The sequence below is a fragment of the Staurois parvus genome, unplaced genomic scaffold (assembly GCF_062004578.1).
Source record: "Staurois parvus isolate SC_StPar_1 unplaced genomic scaffold, SC_StPar_1.0 ptg000576l, whole genome shotgun sequence".
Lineage (NCBI taxonomy): Eukaryota > Metazoa > Chordata > Amphibia > Anura > Ranidae > Staurois > Staurois parvus.
In genome coordinates this window covers 1,638,245-1,657,933 of record NW_028318372.1, presented here as the reverse complement: position 1 = coordinate 1,657,933, position 19,689 = coordinate 1,638,245, and the positions used below count along the sequence as shown (strand labels likewise).

At 41.6% G+C, this 19,689-nt stretch overlaps 1 protein-coding gene across 1 annotated transcript in view; it reads right to left on the bottom strand.

Annotated features, from left to right (window-relative positions):
* The window catches only part of CALCR (calcitonin receptor), a 394,427-nt gene that overhangs the window by 137,147 nt on the left and 237,591 nt on the right, over positions 1-19,689 (bottom strand). The window contains exons 3-4 of the mRNA XM_089692113.1: positions 14,028-14,181; positions 4,427-4,537 (exon numbers count right to left, since the gene is read on the bottom strand). Coding sequence (XP_089548239.1) covers positions 4,427-4,537; positions 14,028-14,181 — 265 coding nt within the window. The remainder of the gene's footprint in view (positions 1-4,426; positions 4,538-14,027; positions 14,182-19,689) is intronic.

Genomic DNA, 19,689 nt, shown 5'->3' with positions numbered 1-19,689 from the left:
AATTAATTGTTTTTCATTGTATTAATTAATTTGGTATGGTGATAGGGTCTCTTTAAACATTTACATGTGCAATATAAAAAAAAAAGCTATATTAGTTATAGTAATAAAAAATGTGAAAACATTCACAGTTTACGAAGCACTACTAAAACCAATATTAGAAATCTATTATAATAGAAGGAATATAATTATATAATCAAGGATCCTAACACTCTTCTGATGACCAAATTATAATTAACAGCATTATTTTTCTCTTCTACATACTACTTAATCTACTGTGGACCAGATAAGCAAATTATGCATTTAAGCAAATAAAAAATGACATGAAAATAAATTCATCCTTCCTTCGTTCATTAAAGCAAAATATAATGAATAGCTGAAGATGTCTGGAATTGGCTGTTTTAATTATGGCTGCCGTCCTTCATTATTGTGTATTTGATAATTACATGAAGAAACTAGGGAGACATACTTTGGACAGAATGACACAAGACACAATGAATAATATGCATTAGAGATTTCATACACCTGTTAAAGCACTTAAAACAGATATAAAATTGATCTCTAAAATCTTTTACAAGCTCTACCACGTTAATAGAATTTATTTATTTATTTTTAATTTTCAGCTTCATTAAAAGAATTCTATGCTGATCCTGCCATGAAGGCTCTTTCTTGTTCAGGCACTTCCTGTTGTGGGGTGACTGTTCAGCAGCGCCATTGTATTCAGGCAGCCCTGGCAGTGAAGATCTCTCCATCCATGCTGTTAATATCGATTGATTTTGAACAGGAAAAAATTAAGCCATGTATGGTGATGTTAACATTTACTTTACAAGCAACCAATCATAAATGGTTATTAGTAAGAATCCGAATCTCCTCTCTTAAAGATAAACTCTGAGTATTTTATAAGATATTAAAGTGGTCCCAGTCCTTCACACCCAGGGGCGGACTGACAACTCATGGGGCCCCCGGGCAATAGGGGATCATGGGGCCCCTGTGTCCTTGCCCAGACTCAAAAAAGCCTATGAAAAAGGTACCAGGGGCATCTCATGGGGCCCCCTACTGACCCCGGGCCCTCCAAATGGTCAGTCCGCCCCTGTTCACACCCCATATCCAGCTGATAAAGGATTTAATGCTCACTTTGTTTAAGGGGTGATATAACAGAGTAACATCTTATTCAAAGTTCCCACTACAATTGACAGTCCATTCCTCCATGCTCCTGTGATGGAATGTGAGCGGGCACCTACACATTAAATACAATGCAACAAAATCATTAGGCCCCCCCATTCTTTCTAATCTCCAGTTCAGCAAGCATCTATTGATATAGAATTCTAATTGTTTTCATAGAAATTGTATAGAGGTTCTAAAGCTTTATATACACCCCCGGCCACTTTATTAGGTACACCTGTTCAATTGCTTGGTAACACAAATTGCTAATCATCACATGGCAGCAACTCAATGCATTTAGGCATCTAGACGAAGACGGCTTGCTGAAGTTCAAACCGAGCATCAGAATGGGGAAGAAGGGAGATTTAAGTGACTTTGAACGAGGTATGGTTGTTGCTGCCAGACGGCTGGTCTGAGTATTTCAAAAACTGCTGATCTACTGGGATTTTTCCTTGCCTATTGGCAAAAAAAAAATAGGTAGAACTGTTTTTTTTTTTAAAACTTGGCTGCCATTGACTTCAGTGATTTTTAGATTCAGCACCAAAACTTTAGTCATGTTAGCCAAACCCTGCTCAAATGGAACCCGTATGGCTCATCTCTATTTTTTGAGCCCCATTTCACTTCCCTGGACTGCAATGACTAGAGTTATGCCCTTAGTAATACCCATGCATAGTCACCATTCTTGGGAATATACTGTATATCTGCCCATATACTTTTGTATATTGACAAATCAGCCCCTTCAGATATATAGAAAAGTGTCAGGACATCACAGTAAATAGATAAAACCCTGATATGAAAAATACTTAAATTTGTCATTTATCTTATACTGTACAATCATTTTTTCATTTTCTATGGCACTGACACCCAAGCCTGCACTTTGTGTTAGCTTAGGCTGAAAATCCCAGATCAAAAAGTCGTTTATTGAAATCATATTTATATTTAAACATAGTGGAGAACATGCCTTAAGCTATTTCATCTGACATCTGTGCGCAGAGAAGCACAAACAGGAAAATATGTGCTGCCTGTAGAGCAGGGGAAAAAAAATTTGACTGTGGATTGCTAACAGCATGGTGGTGGCACTCTGCACATTTTGAGGATGTTTTATGAATTAAGAAAAGGTGCCCTGCTTCTGTCATGTTGATGGCATGCCTTGTGGCTGAATTGGCACTGAGCAGATGGCAGTATGAAAGCAAAGAAGGGCTTCTTCTGTTTGATGGTGATTTGCCATTTTTTCCCAATTCTCAAGTGCTTAAGCATGACAAAAAATGTTTAACGCATCAAAGCTGTTTTATTATTTGCAACAAGACAAGGTTGCTTTGGAAGGTCTTCAAATCATGTAAATAATATGCAATGTTGTCCCTGGTTGATTAAAAGTAAGAATCTCTACTGGCAAACACTGCTAAACTCCTCCCCCTTGGATATTAGAGGACTCATGTAAGGTCACGTTCACGTGTTTGTGGACAACTGACCAATACACCTATAGTATATGGCCAAATTTGTAGGTCCTCAAATGATGGCCTGTAGCCAGGGCTTTTTCATCACAAGCAGTAGGAAGGAAGATGATGTATGCAGAGTGGTGCCAGATGCTAGAAAGAAGAGCAGTTAAGCAGAGAGATCTTCTGCTCGATGATGCCTGTAATGTTCCTGCCTTGATGTTACCATGACAAGTAGTACAAGACATGGAGCCTGCTCATAAGTGTAACTGAACATTAATGCTGGGGAACCATTTCTGCCACTGACCATGGACACCAATGCTGGGGCACCATTTCACCATTTCACCCACTGACACCAATGCTGAGGCACCATTTCACCCAATGATAGGGAACCATTTCTCCCACTGACCATTGACACCAATGCTGGAGCACCATTATTTCCACTGACCACTGATATTGATGATAGGGGATCTGTTCTCCCGCTCACCAGTGACACCAATGCTGTGGCACCATTTCACCCACTGACCATTGACACCAATGATAGGGGACAATTCCTCCCACCCACCACTGACACCAGTGCTGATGCATTATTTCTCTCACTGACCACTGTCACCAATTCAGGGGCATCATTCCTCTCAAATGACAACTGGCACCAATGACATGGGACCGCTCCTCCCACCTACCATTGACACCAATGCTGGGGCACTATTCTTCCTGACCATTAATATCAATGATAACACACCATTCATCCAAATGACCACTGAACACCAATGCAGGGGCATAATTCCTTCCACTCACCAATGACACAATTTCTCAGGCATTATTTTTCTCACTGAACGTTAACAATAGTGATGAAGCGCCAGATCACCTATTGACCACTGACACCAATGTTGGGGCATTATTTCTCCCACTTACCACTGACACCAAAAATAGGGGGCCATTCCTCCCACTGGCAGTAATGATGAAGCACCAATTTTCCCACTGACACCAATGACAGGGAACCATTCCTCCCTCTGGCACAAATGATGAGACACTATTTGTTCTACTGACACATGGGTATTAGTAATCTCAGTAACCAGAAACATAGATACATGTATTCCTCCCATTGTCTACCAAGGCAGGAGCATTTATTACTACCATCGACCACCACTGCTGGTAAATCTATTACCCCTACTGACACCAGGGCATTTTTTTTACTCTTGCTGACCTCTGATTCTGGGGCATATTTTTTACCTTCATTGACCTCTAAGACTAGGACATTTTTGACTTCTGAAACAGGGCATTTTTTTACTCCTACTGGTTACAGCCTGAATTCCAAGCAGGCTTGATGGACAGTGAACCAGCCCTTTGTTTAAATAGTTTGGAGGCCTGATGTAGATGGTGAGCTTTTAGGCCCAACTGACATCACAGAAACAGACATGCAGTCATCAAGGCATTAAACTAACAACCTCAACTTTCATAGCTTCACCTTTACACCTTCACTTTCCTGTTACACTGTTTGTGTTGTGTGTCTAGAAATGACTGTGTAGATCAATGGGCTTAGTAACAGACCTGGTCAGACACGCTCCCTCTCTTCCTCTACAGTAGAAGCCTCTGTGAGGACATTGTGGGTGTGGCTATTACTTAGCTCTGCCAGTATAGAGCACTGAGGGGTGAGTGCAAAAAGGAGCATTTTTACTAAGAGAAAAAAGTAATTTAAAGTAATTTTCTAAGAGAAAATTAGTCTCGAAATAATGTGAACTCAACTGGGTATAAAGACAACATGAATGAGAGTAAGCCTTTAATTCACAAAAAAACAAACAAAAACACAATCACAGAAAAGAAGAGTGTTCTACCTGTAGGATCAAAATCTGCAAAATAGTCTGGACAGTTCTGAGTTACGTTCTGTCCGGCTGGAGTGTCGTCCCAGCAAAGCCACCCATCCCAGGTGCGGTTACAATACAGACCTATTCGTTAAAAGAATACATACATTTATTTACCAGCAGACTGAATTTTGTACTGACATAAAATATAGCAATTGTACTAAAAGCTGAACTCTAAGCACAAGAAATTTCATTTAGACATAGCGTTCCTTTATAGTTACAAAGGATGTAAATCCACTTTGTGTACATCGTTTTGTATGTGCAAACCCAGATACTGCCTTGTAAAAGTGGCAGTGACATCATCACTATGCTGTACATAGACTGTGCAGAGAGCAGAGCTGTGGGAAGAACTTAACAGCTTCACCCACTACAGGCTGCCTGCAGGTAACTACAGTAGGGGGCGGAGACAAGACCAGTCTCCCTGGACAAGGAAAGAGCCATGGGATAGGTGTAGACCAATCACAGCATCGAAATAGTAAGCAAGCTGACATGAATGAAAGTCATTTATGACAGTTTTGCTTACATGCTATCATATGATTGCTCTGATTGGTTATAGCTATTGCATGATACCCCAGCCACTCATAGTGGCCTGGTACCTAGCACTGTTACCCTCTGTGTTCACCAAGCACAGTGGTCACAGGATCGGTCACAGGATTGTGTCTGCTGTGTGCCATAGGGGGTGCGCCAGTGTGCATGAGCACCATGACATACAGGTAAGTCGCAGTGCCTAGGGAAGCAGGCTGCCAGCTGTATATGTACTGTTGGCGGTCGGCTTATTTTTACTGTTTTACCATCAAAAGTGATCCAGCAGGACTTAATTTTCTGACTGAACGTCTACTTAATAGACCTCTAATTCTTGCTGGTTGTAGACCTTTACAACTTCTTAATTTGTAGTAATGTGCATTGTTCCTATGTGTTACAGCAAAAAGAAAACCAGACAAAATGCAATCCTCCCTCAGCTGCTCCATAAAACATTGGTTTAGGTTTAGGAGAATCAGAATTCAAATTGTTGGAGTAAAGTGTTCATGTATTTTTGTGCAACAACTACACCAACAGTATTTAGTAGAGATATATTCTTCAATCAGTAGATGGCAGTGTTTATAAGTTTGTAGCTGCACATGTGATAAACTCTATGTCTTTTCTCTGTAATAAAAAAAGTACCTGTTTGCTGTTATCAGAGAAGCAGCAGAATAACACATGCGAGCTGTGCACGTTTCTGTAGGGCTATATACAGAATCTCTAACAGGTTATGGGCACAGACACCCAGGCATAGCCAGCTACAACAAAAGAAGATACAGCGACAGAAAGAAGACTGTAAAACGATCAAAGAAAATGGCCAGTAACACAGATGCAACAAACCTTTCCTTTGCAAATCTGATAAACCAGAATTATCAGTCTTGGAAATTCAAAATGAAAATGCTGCTAATAAGAGAAGGTACGTGAAAATGTATAAATGAACATCCATCAGATGAGTGAATAGAGAAAGACCAGAAAGCTTAGAGCACAATCTATCTTAGCATAGAAGATGATCAAATCATACATATGTGTAAGTATGAAACTGCTAACAAGATGTGGGAAGCATTACAAAAGGTGCATGACAGAGCTAATCTCAGCAAAAACTGTATTTGATTAAAAAGCTATACCAAACCAAGCTGATGACAGGCCAGGATATGTAGGCTTACATAAGGCACACCTTGGAAATGGTTGAATGCCTGGGAGGTATAAAAGAAGAAATAAAAGATTTTCATGTCGCAGCACTATCACTTAGTGGTTTATCAGAAAGCTATGAAATGTTTGTCACAGCATTTGATGTCCGTCCAGATGATGAACTGACATTGGAATATGTTAAGACAAGCTTGTGGATGAATATAACCATAAAACAGAAAGCATTAATAATGACGATGCCTCTGTTGCAGAGTCTGCTTGAAAGACAAAAAATTGGAATAAAACAGTAACATGCAACAAGAAACATGCAAATGCAAGAAACAAGGTCATTTAAAAGCAGATTGCAGAATCTGGAAAACTAGAACGCAAAAACAACCTAAACTACAAAAGGGTAAAATTACAGATGAACTGCATGAGCTGAACTGCAATGAGGTGATTAATACTGCCAAGAAAGAAAAGCATTCAAACTGCATTCGCACATGGCACAGATGACTTGAGCACAGAAGTCTTGACATAATAAGGAAATGAACTGAGAATGACTATGTACTGTAAGTGGAATAAAAATTAGTCCATGTGATCAAACAATGAAATGCACCAGCTGTATAAAAGGAAAAATGACAAGGAAAGCCTTTCCAAAGCAGAGTAACAACAGAGCTAAGAAACCTCTGGACTTCATTCAGATCTTTGGGGTCCAATTGAAAAACTAACTCCAGGAAAGAAGAGGTATTTTCTCACTTTTATAGATGATTAGTCCAGGTATACTACACTATATCTGTTAAACAACAAAAGTGAGGTACCAGAGAAATTTGAACAGTATTTGGCTCAAGCAAGCAACAAATTTGGCCAGATGCTGAGTGTATTGCACACAGACAATGGAACTGAATTTGCAGATGATAATACACAGAAATCATGGCATAATATTTCAAACTACTGTATCGTACAACCCAGAATAAAATGGTGTTGCAGTATGAATGAATCATACACTATGTGAAAGTGGAAGAACCTTGCTGTTTGATGCACATATGCTAACCACATACAGTACTGGGGGGAGGCAATTATGACCACAAGCTATTTTCAATATCGACTACCAGGATATTCAACTGAAAGAAAACTCCATATGAATTGTGGAATAGAAAAGCCCCAAATTTGAACCATCTAAAATTTTTTGGAAGCAAAGCCTATGTGTACATCCCAAAAGAAAAAAGTATAAAATGGGATGCTTGTGCAAAGAAAGGTGTACTTGTGGGGTACAGTGAATCTCAACAGGGATACAGAATTCTACACCAAGATACAAAAAAGGTAACAATCAGTACAAGTGTAACTGTCGATGAAACTTCAGTGTCTTCAGAATTTCATGAACCAACACATATGCCTCCAATTGAGGGAAATTCCACATCAGTGTCACATGAAGATAAGCAACAAAGTGACACAGAAATAGAAATGAACACAGACAATCTAAGTACTGAAAAAGAAGAAACCAGGTCACAAGAGGCTTTAATCAGGAAATCCACCAGAAGCAATAAGGCATCCCAGCCAAACGTCTGTCCTATGTTGCTCGTGTAACATTAAACCCAGAGCCAGATCCATGGGATGAGATGCAAAGACTTCCAACCCATGAGAAGCAAAAGTGGATCAGAGCTGTTGATGAAGAGATGACAGTTTCAGAGCTAAATCATGTTAATGCAAATGCTTTGACAAAACCGATTACAAGAAGCAGATTTATAGAACTGAGATCTGAGGAGGGGCTAGTGTAGAGAGTAGTTGTTGAGTAGGGGTGTTGGAAAACTGTGTTCATGTATTGTTGTGCGATATAGGCTATGAAAGCCTATGAAAAAGGTACCAGGGGCATCTCATGGGGCCCCCTAACTGACCCCGGGAACTCGGGCAGTGCCCGAGTGACTAAATGGTCAGTCCGCCCCTGGGCATGTATTTCAGGACGGTCGTCATCCTTCAGAGGTCCCAGAGGCTGGTGGAGAGGGTGGAATATCATCTATGATCCAGGGCTGCTACGGGGCCTGGTCTCTCGGTTCCACACCGGTAGCGTCCAAAAAAACTGCATAATACGGACTACTCCCTTACATTTTTGGACTTTTAGTTCTTCCTTTTCTCTCCAGCGCCGATTTTTTTAATTTTTGTCAATATATTCTTCAACCGGTAGATGGCAGTGTTTATAAGTTTGTAGCGGCATCTATGGTAAAAATGTGTTTTATAGTAAAGGTCCTGTTTCCTGTTAGCAGAGTAGCAGCAGAATAACCCATATGGACTGTGCATTGTCTGTTCTGTAGGGCTATATACAGAATCTCGAACACTAATATCCAATTTCAACTGGTTCACTGATGAAAGAAACATTTACAAAATACCAATTGGCTGCCTACAATCCTCCTCCAACACGGTGCTGGAAAATATATAGTTACATTTCGCCTTTGTCCTCTAAGAATTGCTATTGGATTTCCTATCGCAGAGATAAAAACGTTTCCAGGAACAAACACAGAACTTTATTTGATTTCGGACCAGATCTGTTTTTAGAGAAGCGGTGAAGGTTATTTGGGGGACATTGGAATTACTAGCGCCAAGCATGCCGGGGAATGTGTTTTCCCTACAGGTGAAAATGACTGACATCTGTAATTATGATTGTATAGAGTGGGGGGATTATGATCTATCGGAATACAGTTATGACATTTGAAATTTAAGTTGGATCTTTATCAGTCTGTATCCAAAGCGACTTTCTGTATGGATTTCCAAAGATAATTTTTTTTCATTTACCATTCTGCAATATAGGCCACTTTTATGAGCATTGCTTCTATAGACTTTATACGTTTAAGCGCATAGCTGTGTTGGTATTAATTCAGCTTTTATATGTGATATGTGTCAGCTTGCTGGGATGCCGGCTTATTGTGGGTAAGAGAGCAAGGGCTTTACATCACTTATGTGTCATGAAAGGCAATTCAATGGCTGAATAGGACAGGGTGGGAGAGGGAGCTAGGTTTCATAGTACAATATGTACAACAGTATTTCTACAAAATTCACCCAATGAAAGTGTATGTACATTCCTTCTGTGCTAATGGGGCAAAAAAAAGGATTTTAAGGCTATTTCACAGAAACATAGAAAAAAATGGCAGAAAAAAAAACAAGTAGGCCATAGAGTCTGCCCCTTTTTGTCTTTATATTTATACATGTTTTTTGTTTTTTCGTTGTTTGTTTTTTGTGTCTTTGTTTCCTTTTTCCCTTTTTGTTAGGATATAGATCGATGTTTGTCCTAGGCATTTTTGAATCCAATTACTGTTGACTGACTCACTACCTCTGCTGGAAGTCTATTCTAAACATTACTCTTCCATGCTTGGAATAGGCTTCCAGCAGAGGTAGTGAGTCAGACATGTTTGGGAAAAACATTGAACTATAAAAAGTAAAAAAAAAAAAAAACTCCTTATCATTACATTACACGAGCACCAACTTAGTACACTAGTAGACATCTTCCACCACTGCCGCCAAAAAGTTCTCACCCCAGCCTGAAGACCACAAGGTAAAAAGTATCTATAAGGTATCTATAAGGTCCTGGGGGCCTTCGTGGGAAAAAGGGGGTAAGTAGAGGCGGAGGAGGGGCATGGGGAGCAGGCTACACCTCAGCTTTAGGCTAATTAACTTTTACTGATTTAGTTTAGAAGTTACAAATGGAAACTAAAAGGGACTAAAAATACATATTTATATTTCTTTTTTTCTTTTAGTCAGGCAAATTTGAATATCTGAACTTTTTAAAAAAAAATATGCAATGCAGGTAGAGATCTAGGCCCCCCTTCATGTGTTTGTTTACATGATCTGCTCAGTTTCTTTGATTAAAAAAAGCTTATTGGTTACAGAGCTCAGTGGCTCACTCTGGAAATAAAAAACAAAACTGGAGCAGTGTAGAGACTCATTCCCCCTCCCTCTGGCTTCTTTACACAAATCATAGTTTCCAACTGTCCCTCATTTACAGGAACTGTCCTTCTTTTGTCCCTCTCTACTAATAGCTGTAGCTGATGCTCGAAATAGACTTCTAGCAGAGGTAGTGAGTCACATAACAGTAAGTGGATTCAAACTTGCTTGGAAGAAATATATACATACTTAGACAAAAAAGTTAAAGCAGAGCTCTGGGCTCCTTCCAAAAAAATATAAGTCAACAGCTACAAATACAAATAGCTGCTGACTTTTAATTAAGGGGCACTTACCTGTCCTGGGTGGTCCACCGATGTCCTCACCCGAGCCTTCAATCAGCTTCATGTGCTGGTGCTGGCATCTTCAGCTTGGGAAACCAGAAGTGACGCCTTGCAGCATCACAGCCGATTTCTTACTGTGTATGCGCGAAGCTTTGAGAATAGGCCACAGTCTTCCGGAACCTGTTAAGTGTCCCAGAAGGCTGTGGGGGTTAGGAGAGGGGGCCGAACTTCCCGCTCAGATTGTACCTGTCAAAACCTCAAAAAGTGCCAAATGTGGCAGTGGGGGGGGGGGGGGGGGGGAGGCAGACAAGTGAATTTTCCCCTTTTGGGAGGGGTTCTGCTTTAAAAAAAAATTAGAAAGAAAAATATGTAAATACAAAAAATAATATTGGGGCAGTCTCAATGGACCACTTGGCCTTTTATTTTGACGCCACGCCTAAAGTGCTACGCAAACTGTTGGTGCTGTATAAATCCTGTATAATAGTAATAATGTTTCTATGAAATAGCCTAATAACATTCTTTTCTTTCCCCATTAGTGCAGAATGAATGTATATCCACTTTCACTGGGTGATTTTTTTTTTTTACAAATACACTCCTTAGTGTATTGTACTTTTAAACCTAGCTCCCTCTCCCACTCTCTCCTTTTCAGCCATTGATTTTCCTTTCATAAAAGTTAATTTAATGTAAAGTAAATGTAATAAAAGTCCTTTATGATGTTGCAATCGTATTTCGAATCTAGGGTCCTTTGTTAATGGCCACAATATTACTAGGGTATCACCTTTTGTTTAGGCTTGTTGCCTGGGTTTATCCGCCTTGCACTTCACCTGATCTCATTGGAGGCCTGCCATACAGGACATGCATCTTTCAATGTAATTTTTAATATACTCCTTTTTTGGGGTATGTATAGTCTATGTTATATGAATGGCCCTATTGTTTATGTATACATGTGGTGTTTATTCATATGTGTTTTTGTTCTAGACCAGGGGTCTCCAAACTTTCTAAACAAAGGGCCAGTTTACTGTCCTTCAATCTTTATGGGCCCGGACTATGGCCAGCAGGAGTAGAAAAAGTCATAGTGGCAGTAAAAAAATGCCCCATGACTGGTGTCAGTGGGAGGAATAGTGCCCCATCATTGGTATTAGTGGGAGGAATAGTGCCCCATCATTGGTGTCAGTGGGAGGAATAGTGCCCCATCATTGGTATCAGTGGGAGGAATAGTGCCCCATCATTGGTATCAGTGGTAGGAATAGTGCCCCATCATTGGTATTAGCGGTAGGAATAGTGCCCCATCAATGGATTAGTGGGAGGAATAGTGCCCCATCATTGGTGTCAGTGAAAGGAATAGTGCCCCATCATTGGTATTAGTGGGAGGAATAGTGCCCCATCATTGGTATCAGTGGGAGGAATAGTGCCCCATCATCAGTATTAGCGGTAGGAATAGTGCCCCATCAATGGTATCAATAGGAAGGAATAGTGTCCCATGATTGGTGTCAGTGGGAGGAATAGTGCCCCATCATTGGTATTAGTGGGAGGAATAGTGCCCCATCATCGGTATTAGCGGTAGGAATAGTGCCCCATCATCAGTATTAGCGGTAGGAATAGTGTCCCATCAATGGTATCAGTGGGAGGAATAGTGCCCCATCATTGGCGTCAATGGGAGGAATAGTGCTCCATCAATGGTATCAGTAGGAAGGAATAGTGTCCCATGATTTGTGTCAGTGGGAGGAATAGTGCCCCATCATTGGCGTCAATGGGAGGAATAGTGCCCCATCAATGGTATCAGTAGGAAGGAATAGTGTCCCATGATTGGTGTCAGTGGGAGGAATAGTGCCCCATCATTGGCGTCAATGGGAGGAATAGTGCCCCATTGTTGGTGTCAGTGGCAGGAACTATGCCCCACTGTTGCTGACAGTGAGGGAATAATGCCCCAAGGGACAGATAAAATGAAGCAAAGGGCCACATCCGGCCCTCGTGCCGCAGTTTTCATTTCTGTAAGAAGCATGTTACATATTGTTCTGGAAATCACTGAATTTATATTTTTAGTACTCATGTTAAAAAGGAGTTAAGCAACCTGAGCTTACAGTACTTTTGGGCATTACATGCTATCCAGGAGGACAGGACTGCCTGCTGTGTTTACCAGAGGAGAGGAAACTGAACCTGGCACCCTTGCCAGACTGCACACTGAGGCTGGTGTCATCACTTTTTATTTTTAATTTAGGTAATACATGACTTTTTTTCAGTGGGAACACAGGGGAACACAATTTTGTCACATTCAGCACTGAATATATGTAATGGCAAGGGGTGCTGGGGTGTACTGAAGAATCTATTGATGCTGGATACTGGGGGATCTATTGTTGCTGGAAGGGATCTATGTTTGCAGGCAGGTCTAGTGTTGCTGGTGGTGGGTCTTATGTTGCTGGGGCTTAATTGTTCCTGGGAGGATCTACTGTTGAAGGAGAGGTCTATTGTTGGTGGCTTCTGGAGAGTCTACTGATGCTGGCTGCTGGGGAATCTATTGTTGCTGGAGGGAATCTATTTTTGTAGTGAGATCTATTGTTGCAGGGGGTCTATTGTTGTTGATGGGAGATCTATTGTTGCTGGAGTGGGTCTTATGTTGCTTGGGGGTAAATTGTTACTGGGAGGGATCTACTGGTGAGGGAGGGGTCTATTATTTCTGGCTGCTGTAGAGTATATTGATACTGGCTGCTGGGGGATCTATTGTTGCTAGAGGCAATCTATTTTTTGCAGGGAGGTCTATTGTTACTGGCGGGGAATCTATTGTTGTTGGGTGGGTCTTACGTTGCTGGTGGGTCAATTGTTACTGGGAGGGATCTACTGGTGAGGGAGGGGTCTATTATTTCTGGCTGCTGTAGAGTATATTGATACTGGCTGCTGGGGGATCTATTGTTGCTAGAGGCGATCTATTTTTGCAGGGAGGTCTATGGTTACTGGCGGGGAATCTATTGTTGTTGGGTGGGTCTTATGTTGCTGGTGGGTCAATTGTTACTGGGAGTGATCTACTGTTGAGGGAGGAGTCTATTGCTGCTGGCTGCTGGAGGGTCTACTGATTCTGACTGAGGGGAGATCTGTTGCTGCTTACAGTGGTCTATAGTTTCTGGGGTGTATTTTGTTACGGGTGGTCCATTGCTGCTGGTGGGATCTATTGTTGCTGGGGGTCTATTGTTGTTGGCTGCAGGACATTTATTTTACAAATTCCCCCAAAATTACTTAGCTCAACAAAATGAAACTTGTATCTGTGTTCTCTAAAAGGGATGGTACTGGGAGGTTGGTTGGGGGTGGAACCAAGGAACTGTGCTCAGAGGTGGGTAGGGGGTGGAGACAAGGGGTGACTCAGAAAGGGGAGGTTCCAGCACTTATTCTCTTAGCTTCAAATAGTGAACTTCATTGTTTAAGCCGAGTATTCTTTGTTTGTTTATCTTTGGAAATGTTTATCGAATTTCTGGCAAACAGCAAATCATTAAATTTACAAAATTTGCTCCTCATCCCTAATAAAGTCATCACTCTGTTCTCTCCTCTTCAAACTGTTGACTGACATCGCTGATTCCCTCTGCTCCGCCTTTAATCATCTTTGGACTTTTTAGCTCTAGCATGACTATGTAAATGTGTTCTTGCGCACAGAATTTCTATGTGTTCTTTAGTAGACATACCATAGTAGTGACAAAGTAAAACATAAATGAAAAATTGCGAAGGGCGTTTACCTGACTTGGAATAAGGCGCATCCCTTTTCATTTTCTCGTAACATTTGAACTGGGAGTTTATGATTCTTTGCCTTGCGATGGCTTCCTCGTGTGCCAGGGGCATGAGGGTGGGATCGGCATAGTTGACTGTAGAGGTGTGGCCTGGAACCATCCTCTGCACAGAAAGGAAATATGTTACAGTAACACTGGGAAAAGTCAATATTGGGCTTAAAGGAAAACTTGCTGGCCTACTTCTGGGAATGTAGCATGCCTGACGGTCACAATACTTTCTCATTCTCTGACCCATCCGTATCCAAATTAGTTGTTACTTCAATGGCTGCATGCTTGTTTCAGCTCAGTGGCCAAAAAAGATGATAGAGAGCCAATCCGCATTTTCAAAAGAAGGTCAGAAGTATGCCAAGTGTGGCCCTGTTTTATCAACCTGCAATATCATTTATGATGTGCTGCGTGGCACTTAAAGTGATTCTAAAGGTTGTAATTCAAAAAGAAAAAAAAACATGCTATACTTACCTGCTCTGTGCAATGCTTTTGCACAGAACAGCTCTGATCCTCTTCTTTTTGTGCTCCTCCCCCTATAGCTGCTTGCTATGGGGGCGCTCAAGCAGGCTCGCTCCTAAGTTACATTCCTGTAAATGGACATTGGCCACTCATACACAGTGCAGCTTGGCCCCTCCCCCACTCTCTCTTCATTGGCTCACTGGCTGTGATTAACAGCCAATGGCTCCCCCTGCTGTATGAGCCAATAAGGAGAGCCTCAGCTCTCATGCACATCGCTGGATCAAGATTGGACTCACATAAGTATAAAGGGGGGCTGGATGGTTACCTCACCACTTTAAGGTATCCTAGACTAACATAATATTGCTTGAAAGGCCACATTAGCATGCCTTAAAGTACACTATATTGCCAAAAGTATCGGAACATGCCTGTAAATCATTGGATTCAGGTGTTCCAATCACCTCCATGGCCACAGATGTATAAAATCAAACACCTAGGCATGCAGACTGCTTCTACAAACATTTGTGAAAGAATGGGTCGCTCTCAGGAGATCAGTGAATTCAAGCGTGGTCCCGTGATAGGTTGTCACCTGTGCAATAAATTTATCCATGACATTTCCTGGCTACTAAATATTCCACGGTCAACTGTTAGTGGGATTATAACAAAGTGGAAGCAGCTGGGAATAACAGCAACTCAGCCACCAAGTGGTAGGCCACGTAAAATGACAGAGCGGGTCAAACCTTCCCATAGACACACTCCTAAACCTTGTGGACAGCCTTCCCAGAAGAGTTGAAGCTGTTATAGTTGCAGGGTGGGGCCAACTCAATATTGAACCCTACGGACTAAGACTGGGATACCATTAAAGTTCATGTGCGTGTAAAGGCAGGCCGACCAATACTTTTGACAATATAGTGTATGTGTGTGTATATATATATATATATATATATATATATATATTGGAATTCTTTTTGGGTAGGAGGTAGACAATCACCACATTACCATTGACACTAATACAGTGATCAGTTAACATCCTGATGTGATGAAGGGGTTAAGTGCGTGCCTAACAAGTGTTAATGTGTATAATGTGTGCTGTTTTTTACAAAAACTCTGTTTGTTTCCTCTCCCTGTACAGTTACATGATTGTGCCTGTATGAGCCGCCCACCCACAGTAAAATGCAAGTTGGTGGTCCGCAAGTGGTTAATGCAAGCAGTGTAAGTAGCTGAGTGTGACCTAGTAGCAGCCTCTTACAGTTTTTGTATCGTTAGTCAGGCGTTTCACTAAGGGGTGGGCAGGAGGGGGCGGTTTTTAAAAGTGGAGGCCACTGACATTTTTTCCCCTACTAATCTTTTCTGCCTTTTTTTCACTAGTTTTGCATTTGGCTACAGTCAGTGTCACTACTGGAAGAATGAGGCGATACCTGGACCCTACAGAGGTTGCACAGGCAGCCCAACTCCTCCAGGATGGCACATCAATACGTACCATTGCCAAAGGTTTCCTTTGTCTCCCAGCACAGTCTCAAGAGCATGGAGGAGATTCCAGGAGAAAGGCAGTTACTCTAGGAGAGCTGGACAGGGCTGTAGAAGGTCCTTAACCTATCAGCAGGACCGGTATCTGCTCTTTTGTGCAATGAGAAGCAGGATGAGCACTGCCTGAGTCCTACAAAATGACCTCCAGCAGGCTACTGGTGTGAATGTCTCTGACCAAACAATCAGTAACAGACTTCATGAGGGTGGCCTGAGGGCCCGACGTCCTCTAGTGGGCCCTGTGCTAAGTGCCCAGCATTTACCATTGAATACCAAAATTGGCAGGTCCACCACTGGCACCCTGTGCTTTTCACAGATGAGAGCAGGTTCACCCTGAGCACATGTGATGGACATGAAAGGGTCTGGAGAAGCCATGGAGAACGTAATGCTGTCTGTAACATCCTTCAGCTTGACCCCTTTGGTGGTGGGTCAGTGATGGTCTGGGGAGGCATATCCATGGAGGGACGCACAGACCTCTACAGGCTAGACAATGGCACTCTGACTGTCATGAGGTATTGGGATGAAATCCTTGTACCCATTGTCATACCCTATGCTGGTGCAGTGGATCCTGGGTTCCTCCTGGTGCACGACAATGCCCGGCCTCATGTGGTGAGAGTTTGCAGGCAGTTCCTGGAGGATGAAGGAATTGATACCATTGAATGTCCCCCACACTCGCCTGACCTAAATCCAATAGAACACCTCTGGGATATCATGTTCCTATCCAACGCTGTCAGGTTGCACCTCAGACTGTCCAGGAGCTCAGTGATGCCCTGGTCCAGATCTGGGAGGAAATACCCCAGGACACCATCCGTCGTCTCATTAGGAGCATGCCCCGACATTGTCAGGCATGCATACAAACTACATGCACGTGGGGCCATACAAACTACTGAGGACCATTTTGAATTGTTGCAATGACATTTCAGCAAAATGGACTAGCCTGCTGAATAATTTTTTCACTTAGATTTTTTGGGGTATCTTTGAATTCAGTCCTCTGTAGGTCGATAATTTTCATTTACATCAAATGATGGGGCATCCTTACGTTCCTAACACATTACTCAGTCCATATCAGTATAAAATATCCAGCATGAGATTTTCTCCCCTTTGATGTCCAATGTATTTTCAAAGTGTTTTTAATTTTTTTGAGCAGTGTAGAATCAGCAACATAACATCACCAAACCCATTACAGCAAAAACCCAGCTATTTTTTTGCAAATAATGTTGGCACTGAAGTAAAAGCTTTTTTCGTGCAATAGCATCTTTACTAACTTACACCTTTAAAAGTGTTTTCTCTCCATGTATAAATTTGGTTCCTGTTTTACTGGTAGAATATTTACCTTCAAAAGGGCAGAATTTGACAGCTCTAAAAACTTGCATCGAATTGTTCAAAGAGAAGATTGCTGTGAACTTTATCTAGTTTGCTTCAAATGTTTCTTTACTCTGGGTCAATGTTCAAAGCTGAATTTCATTTAATTACCAAAGTGAGATGATTTTTACTGTATCACAAGCTTTTTTTTCTTTCTTTCCATTTCTTCAGAACTGGGGGAGGGCTGGTGCAGGAGGGGCAGCTGTTCGTGGTGCAGTTTTTTTTATGTGTGGGGGGGGGGGCACTGCAAGACAAGCTGCTCCATGCAGCATAGTGACATCAGCTGGTGATCCAGGTCCTGACACTGTCTATCTATCTAGTCTTATATCTAGTCCCCGTAATTGGTTCTCATCATTGCTAAATTCATTTTAATCCTTTTTTTGCTGATTTTTAAATTTTATTTTTTACCAATTATTTCATTTTTTTTAGGTGTTCATTCATGTTGGTAATGGCACACTGAAATTATACAGATCAATAAAAGAAAAAAAAAAGAACAAAACAACTTTATTTCATTGGTAAATACACAATGCTTTGTTCTATCTATCTATCTATCTATCTATCTATGTATCATCAATTATCTATCTATCTATCTATCTATCTATCTATCTATCTATCTATCTATCTATCTATCTATCTATCTATCTATCTATCTATCAATCACCATTATCTATCTATCTATCTATCTATCTATCTATCTATCTATCTATCTATCTATCTATCAATCACCATTATCTATCTATCTATCTATCTATCTATCTATCTATCTATCTATCTATCTATCTATCTATCTATCTATCTTTCTATTTATAGCATTACCCCCTCAGGGGCTGCTGAGTAATTTTCTGGTTCCCTGTCTTTATTGACCCCACTCTGGAAGCCCAACCTCTGCTGACACCCCCTTATACCTCTAGCCAGAAGAATCCTTTGGCTGCAACCATAAAATAGACTCACACACAGTTTAGATTGAACTGATATGTTGAATGTATTGAGATGAAATGTAAGCACAGTAAAGGAACACGAAAATAAGTGCATAAGATAACAGCTGTCACTCTAGTAACTTCAAATAATGGTTACAACACAGCACAATCTCAATCAGTTCTAGAGGTCCTGCGATTCAGAATTTCAATGATAGCCCCAGTTCAGAGAGGTTTCTTCCTCAGTGAGTAAAAAAAAAACCTACCAAACAGAAAGGCTATCTCACTCTGAGCTCTCAGTGGCTGGTAGCTGCGTCTAATTTTGAGGAAAGAAGAGATCTTCAATTAAATAGGCCAATGTCCCTTTAACTGCAATGTCTGATCTTCTGCACGCTCGATGGGGCCCTAGTTGGTGCACATAAGGACTCAAATCTTCCTTAAGCCAAAAGATAGAAGTTCCTTAATAGAGGGTGAATACAAAGGAAGAGAGCTTTCCCTTTACATAACATTGAATTAGAGTGGTACCCCTTTGGCAAACACAGGGTGGAGTGTAAGATTTGGCAGATTTAAAAATGGGCAAAACACACCTCTGTAGAAATTGGTTCTTTTTTGAGCCACAGTAGCAAACTGCAACAGTGGAGGAACACCTTGGCAAATGGGTAGACAATATGGGGCGATAACACAGCTTGGCCTGCGGAGAGCAGATAGTGCAGTAGACCCTTGTGATTGGATATGCTGGAACTGTAATAACTAGTAGGCCGAACAACTTGGGCCTTAACACGTGTAACTTGAAAACAAAAGTAGTCAGGTAGTAGAAAGTAACTGGATTTGGTAATGTCATGTGCAAATTAGATGGCTTGAGAATGGAATTCTCTCACCCAACCTGTGGCCTTGGTCAGGTGATGGATGGTCTCTCTGTAGACAGGTGCCCCCGTTTCCTTGTGGTTCCTCCTTCAGAGATCACTTTGGACAACAGCACTCTGGCCTGCCTGCTTTCAGGGCTGTCTGCCAGTCTTGTCAGTGATGTCAGCGGTGTCAGCTGTAAGCAATTCCTCCTTTCTCCTCCATTCTCTGCGGTCTGGCCCAGCTGGGATCTCCAGCACCCCATACGGTCTTCTCCTTACAGCTGCTCTCCCACTCTCTTTGTCCACGTCCTCTCCTCAAGTTCCCGGGCTTCTGTATTTATTTGGCCCTGCCCAGCCACCAGATCCTCTGGGAGATGTAGCTTGTTAACTCCATGTTAGATAGCGAAGTCCTGCAATCAGCCTATGAATCCGACAAAGCTTTTCAACAGAGTCTGTAACTGGGCTGCAGGACACTGCCATCTTGTGTCCATTTAACATCCTGAAAACAGTATTATGGCAGGG